General features: G+C 34.0%; 1 protein-coding gene across 5 annotated transcripts in view; it reads left to right on the top strand.

The window, feature by feature from the left end:
• Positions 1-7,221, top strand: part of Csmd3 (CUB and Sushi multiple domains 3) — a 1,165,720-nt gene that overhangs the window by 760,451 nt on the left and 398,048 nt on the right. For all 5 annotated transcript variants that reach the window (XM_021216672.2, XM_029547950.1, XM_029547951.1 and 2 more), the window contains one exon: positions 3,875-4,063. In XM_021216672.2, the coding sequence (XP_021072331.1) occupies positions 3,875-4,063 (189 nt within the window). The remainder of the gene's footprint in view (positions 1-3,874; positions 4,064-7,221) is intronic.

Below are 7,221 nucleotides of genomic sequence, written 5' to 3'. Positions count from 1 at the left end.
GGTCCCTCCTCAGCAGTCCCCTGCTTTAACTTTTTAAATACTATCTTTGATCTACAAATATTTTGCATATGCATATATTTGTTAGTGTACTACATAGGTTACCATGGGTGTATAAATGTTTCTGTATATACATAAACTTATAGACGTATAAGTAAACATAAACTTACATGAACCTAATCTCCACATTATATATGTAGTGAATTTTCATGTACTTTTACATATAGCTCTTAAGAAACAATTGGCTACAAGGTATTGTTATTTCAAGTATACATCTACATTATTTCTTCCTCTTCTCAAGTCTATTGCCAATCCAAGTACCTCAAAATCAACTTAGTGCATGCAAAGTGCATTATTTGTATTTTTTTGTAGATATCTTTCTTTGGTAATTATATCAATGCCTTCGTTAACTTTCTAAATTAAACTTGTTATATTATCATTTTTAAGCTCTGAAATTTAATATACATGATATTGTTTAGCTACATTAATTTGCTTTTATTTCAAATTTTATTACATGAAAGTGTATCTGTACATAGTATAAATTATTTTAAAAAATAGAATTATCAGAGACTTAGAAATTAAAATGAGCTAAAGAATCTTAATTACAGTATGTTGTTTATGTTGTGATTTTAAAACTGAGTCGGGGATGCAATATTAAATTTCTACTTTAATATTAATTCTTCCCAAAAATTAATGGATTTTTAATCCTCTGCTGTATACATTACATGTCTCCCAGTACACACGATGTTCATCATATGTCAATAGCAAGAAAATTTTAAGGATTAAGTGGAATCATGTGTGCAAAGTGCCAGAGTAAAGACGTCAATTCAGAAAATTCTTAATAAATGATAGCAGAATTTTTTGTACAAACACTAATTAAATGAAGCATAAAAATGAGAAATATAGAGCCAATACATTCCTTTTGTTGGCAAACTTGTCACCTCATAAGTCCAGGGAATAGGACTGTGGCTACTCCTGATGTCCAGATCCTCAGAGACAAAGTGTTGATAGCATAGAACAGAGAGGTGGAGGGAAATGGGGAGATTATACTGCTATAGACCTGGCAGGATCCTGCGGTCAACAACATAAAAATGTTAGATCTCTCTTCTTCCCAGACTCATGTTATAAGTCACACCATCTGTTTATGATTGTGAAATAATTTATACTCTTACGATTTCTTTGTTTCCAAGAAACAGAAACTTATCAGTTAACAATTCATTAATTAAGTTTATTATATAAAATAAATTCCCTTTCCAAATGAACCATTCTCTGAGTTTAACATCAAAAGATCAGAACTTTAAAAATGCATTTAACAGATAATTAATTTCTACTTTTAAAATAAAATTAGTAAAAGAAAATATTATTTCCCCATCTTATTCAAATCTATGGGAGGATTTATTGTAAACATACTGCTGTTCACACTCCAAGTTTCCAATTTCTTCCATTTTTGCCCCACATTTTTTCCTCTAAGAAGAGATATAGATGGGCTGGAGAGATGGCTTAGTGTTAAGAGAACTGACTGCTCTTCCAGAGGTCCTGGGTTCAATTCCCAGCAACCACAGGAAGCTCACAACCATCTATAATGGGATCTATTACCTTCTTCTGGTATGTTTGAAGACAGCTACAGTGTAATCATATGCATAAAAATAAATAATTCTTAAAAAAAAAAAGGAAGAGAGATAGCAAAAACTTTTATTTTGCCCTTCCATGTTGCATGTCTCTTGGTGCTGTACTTCTTTGGGTCTTATATAGACAGACATATTGTTGAGGTATCATAGATGATGGTTCCCTGTCATTTCTAGGAGACACTATCTTGGCAACTTTCTAGTCCTCTGTATCATAATCTGTCTCTGCTATTTCGCCCAAAAATAAAGAACTCCAGGTAACTAAGGAATGCTGAGAGGGAGAGAAATAGTCCACCGATGAGATGAGCTCTTAGTTGATTAGCAATATATCAAGTAGTCAGCCCTGAAATTATGTACATGGAAACCATACCAAACAGAAAGCAAGTTATACTTGTGTGTGCACATGTGTGTATGCGTTTGTGTGTGTGTGCACATGTATGTGTAGCAATAATACTTGAAGAAAATGATGCCAAAAATTTGAGAGGGAGCAAAAGGAGGGTTATATCTGAGACATTTAAGGGAAGAAACAGAAAGGAGAAACGGATATATTTTAATTATAAGAAATTAAAATAAACATGAAAAACAGTTCATGTAAATTTCAAAACTAAATATATGAAACTTAAAAACACTCCACTAATAAGATAGCATCAACTTTCGATTTCAACAGATAAAACATAAAAATATACTATGATTTTCAAAATGGAGAGGAAAAACAATTAGTTTAATCTGAAATCATTAAAATCACTTGGCTAGCTAAAATTTACACTAATTCACATTGTATATCATATCTTCACCCCCCCCACACCCAAAACTGGATTTTTTAGAGTTATAGATAAAGGAAAATTTATTGTGATATGTTATTTAAGGAAAGGATTAAGACTTTCAGAGAGGATCCAAGCTATATGGCTAAATCCTAAGATTGTCATCATGAAGAGAACCAATTAAGAGTTTCCCTGAAAGTGAAGGCATACAACTAGTGAGGAGTTTACCTAGTTGGTGAGAAAGCTCACCATTGGTAGATATTTGAATTTCAGGATAGTTAAATAGTTGGGTCTAATTTACTCGTTTTAAATATTAGCACAATATTCTTTAATTTGGCGCCATTTGTTAGTAGAGCATGACAATAGTAAAATGACATGTGCTATGAATATATACAACCAAAACTGTACATAGACACTTGAAAAAGAGATATCTTAGTTAGAGTTTCTACAGCTAAGAAGCATCATGACCAAAACTCATTTGGGGAGGAAATAGTTTACTTGATTTATACTTCATTATCACTGTTCATCTTCAAAGGAACTAATCCGGACAGGAACCTGGAGATAAGGACTGGTGTAGAATGTAAATAAAGAAAATAATAATACATTTAAAAAAACAAAAAGAGAAGAAACCCTGGAGAGATACTGCTAACTGGCTTTGTCGTCAGGGCTTCCTTAGCCTGCTTTTTACAAAGTCTAGGACGACCTGCACAAGGATGGTAGCAGGATGATGCAGGTCCCTACTGCATCAATGACTAAAATACCCTACAAGCTTTACTGAAGCCTGATTTTACAAAGGAATTTTCTAATTGAGATTCCTTCCCTTTACATGACTTAAGCTTGTATCAAGTTGACATAAAACTATCAAGTACAAGAGAAGAAATATTGTTGAATGATTGAATTGAATAAATGAAGTTTTTAAGTTGAATAGAGCAAATTTCAAAAGCTCTGTGAGTTTTTTTTTTCCAATGAGAATGCAGACATATTTTGTTAAAGGAAGACCTTACTCAGAGATTGTGAATCAGGTAGAAGATTACCTTCAGAAAAACCTCTCATGAAAGAAAACAGACTATTGAAAATACTTGCAAGTAAAAATCTGGCAGTTAAATGTTTAAAAAAATGATTTCTATAAATTTTACATATTCTATAGTTCTACAATTTCTCTATTTTTTAAATGCTAAACAATTTTATTTTGTATTTAGATCTTTAGGTGTGATATAATACCTTCAGAAAGCAATTAATACTGTGACTATTGCATTTGTAACATATATAAAATTTATAATATATATTGTAATAGACAAACACTTTTTATACAAATTAAATTACATAAATTTTATCCTCACAGCAGGATATGGTAAAGAAAATACTTAAATTGTTCAAGCACAACCCTTTACTTGTATTAATCTATTACAATTGTTTGGTGAAATAGGAATAATTTTAGTGAATATGGATCCAGTTGGTCTCATTCTTGGTTTTCCTGCCTTTGTTTCTCAGGTGTTACAGTGAACACATACTCTTGCCTGGACCCTGGCATCCCTGTCCATGGCCGTCGGTATGGCCATGATTTCTCTATTGGGTCAACCGTTTCATTTAGTTGTGATCCAGGGTACCGACTGAGCCACGAAGAGCCCCTTCTATGTGAAAAAAACCATTGGTGGAGTCATCCACTCCCGACCTGTGATGGTAAGAACTCATCAATTTTAAAAAATGTGCCTACTTGTAAACCAAGGAAATCAATATAGACATTACAAATGCATATCTTTCTTTATGGCAAGTTATATTAAATCTACTTAACAGATAAGAAAGAACACTGATATTAAGTCATAATGTTCCATGTTTAAAGTTGTATTTTAAAAAAAAATTTAATAATTTCTTGAGAATCTCATACCTTTTTTTCTGCCCCCTCCCAGGTCCACCTGCCCATTCCTTACCCACCCAAATTTATATCATCAATTAAAAAAAAAAAAAACTTTCCTTTGTGCTCAATTAGATCTATGGCCAGCCACTAAAGGATGTTAGTCCTTCTAGGGGACATACCTTTAAAGAAGATTTCCCACATCTGAAGTGGAAACTTAAGGGTTCTTTGGAAAATCAGTTGTGTTTGATGATGTTTTGTTGGGGCAAACACATAAAGCAGTATTTTCCTAAAGTAGTTATGTGAAGGAACATTTCACTCATGCAGACACCGGTTATAGGTTTAGGCAGGCTCATGAAGGAATTTTTACTATAGAAGACACAGGTGAAATGATGGTCTGCTAAAGCAGGCACATGAAAGGACACATAAAGAAGGATTGTTCACATTGGTCCAACTTACCTTGCATAGTTGACCTCCATTTGTTGGGACTTCATAGAGAAATATTAACCAAAAGACTTCTGGTGGTATGCTGGTAGCTTCTTGCTGCTTCCACAGATACAGGCTGACTGACAGACCTGAGACAGACACTGTTTGCCCCAGCAAAAACACCATCCAACAAAACTGACTTTGCAAAGGATCCTTAAGTTTCCACTTCACAAACCTTCCTTTCTTGGTAGCTATTCAGCAATAATAAAAGTTCATGACCAGTCTATTCCTTAATACTTGGATTTTATTTCCAACTTGAGCTTAGACAATTCGTGTACACGACGATGCAACCGCTGTGAGTTCATGTGTAGCTGCCATACTGTGCCTAGAAAATACAGCTTTTTCATCATCTACAAATTCTGGCTTTTACTACCTTTCCAATCCTTTTTCTGAACTTACCTCTACACATCGGGAGAAGAGACTGTTCTATAGATGTCCCACTTATGACTGAGCACTCCACAGTCATTTATTGTCTGCACAGTCACCAGTTAGGGGTTTTGGGAAAAACAGGAACTACTACAAAAGGTGCTACTGATAATGTTGGAGAGCTACATTAATCTATGGGTATAATGGGTGATTATCAGGGGTCAGTCTATACCACATAGCTTTAGCAGAGCAGGAGTAATACAATCTCCTCTACGGACTATGGTTTTTCTGAGTACAGGTTATTAGCTGTGATTACTAGGTCTGATATAGCATTCAACTTACCATCTGTTCTTATTTCCAGTCTGAAAGTGGTAAGCTTATTCCTCAATATTAATGCCACAAAAGCACTAGTGGGCATAACTTCTCAGGGTAGATCTTTATAATAGCTTTCAAATTTTTTAGCATAAGATTTATGATTTATTTCCACCTCTGGCAGTGTGCATAACACCTTACAGCAATAGAAAAGATAAGCAGTAAGGATGAGACTTCCAGGTAAGCACCAGCTAAATTTCTCCTTATACCCAAATGCATAAAGACTTTAGCAATAGTATTTTACCATCGAATTATAGAGAGTACCTAAGAGCAATGGCAGTAGCCTGTAATATTTGTGGACCTTTTCTACTTGCTGGCAGCTCCAATTAAGTTTTGGCTCTTTATTGAATAGTGGTGTCTAGTGCAGAAATTCTTCCCTCATTGTCTGGTATCTATTTGAGCTCTCTTTTTATATGTACATGTTTATATTTTAAGAACATCCTACAGCAGCAGTTTTTCATATGACATTTTCAAAGACCTTTATGAACTTTAACGTTAAATGTTCTCCCATATATTCCATCCTCTCTCCTCTCCTTCCATCCTCTATTCTATTTAACTCTTCCTCTTCTGTTATTCCCTTTAACCATATAAAAATGTGTTTTATCTTCCTTTCTTTAAAAGCCTCTCCCCAAGGGTATTCTAAATGTAGCATGTATATCCAAATCCTAAAAGCTCATATCCACAATATGAGAGAAATAAATAAATTTTGTCTACGTGTGTCTGAGTTACCGCACTCACAATGATTTCTGTCAGCTCTAATTCTTTGAATTTTTCATGATCTCATTATTCCTACAAGCTGAATAATAAATACTAGAGTGCATAGTGTACAACATTTTCATTTCCCATTCATCTGTTGGTGAATTTTTAGGCTGTTTCTATTTCCTGGCTATTATAAATAGAGCATCAATGAACATGAATGAGCAAATATCTCTGTAGCAGGATGTGGAACCTCTTGGGTATATTTCAAAGAGGAGTAGAGCTGCTTTACGTGGAACATCTAATTCTAGCTTTTTGAGGAACTAACACACGTATTTCCATTTTAAATGTGTTGTGGGCTAGCGTAAACCCATGCTGAAAATAACAATCATGTGAAGGTACTGAAGGTGCCCATTTGTTTCCTGCCCACAGAAGTCCACGTTATCTTCAAAAATCCTAAATTATAAGGATATGTATAATTTCAAGTCTACCTTATCATTAATAAATTGTAACTATATAGTTTCATATGAATGTATAAAGACAGTTTTGTGATGGAAAATTCCTCATTACAGCAAATGAATGGCATGAAAGTAAGCTTGCTGGTGTTTGTTTGTTTGTTTCATATGAAAATATGTCCAAAAGGATTTAGTTTCTCACATATAAAAATGCAGTGTGAAAAAAAAAAAAAAAGACTTCTCCTAAGATTGAGAAGTACTTTCACATGTGTTTTGTCACAAAGCACAACCTGTTAAACTATGTGTTTTAGGCTGTGCTTCCTATGTACAACATGATTTACAATTGCCCTTACTTAGCCCATTCCAAGTAGCAAGATCACACTTGTCATTGCATGAAAGAACATTTAAGTACTTTCAGCATGGCCATACGTTAGGAACTGCCTTATGCCAATTTGTTCTTATAAGAAGGTTCAAAAATAAGTCATCAGCACACCTTCCCTGTATTTGGTATGATAACATTTATATTAATCAGCATGCCTGTGATCACAAGTGACAGAAACCATACACTCACTGATTTGAAAAATAAAAGTAGAAACTGTTGATCAGCATAT

This window comes from Mus pahari, chromosome 17, assembly GCF_900095145.1.
Source record: "Mus pahari chromosome 17, PAHARI_EIJ_v1.1, whole genome shotgun sequence".
Classification (NCBI taxonomy): Eukaryota; Metazoa; Chordata; class Mammalia; order Rodentia; family Muridae; genus Mus; species Mus pahari.
Note: the sequence above shows the minus strand (reverse complement) of the source record. Positions and strands in the feature narration are given on the sequence as shown.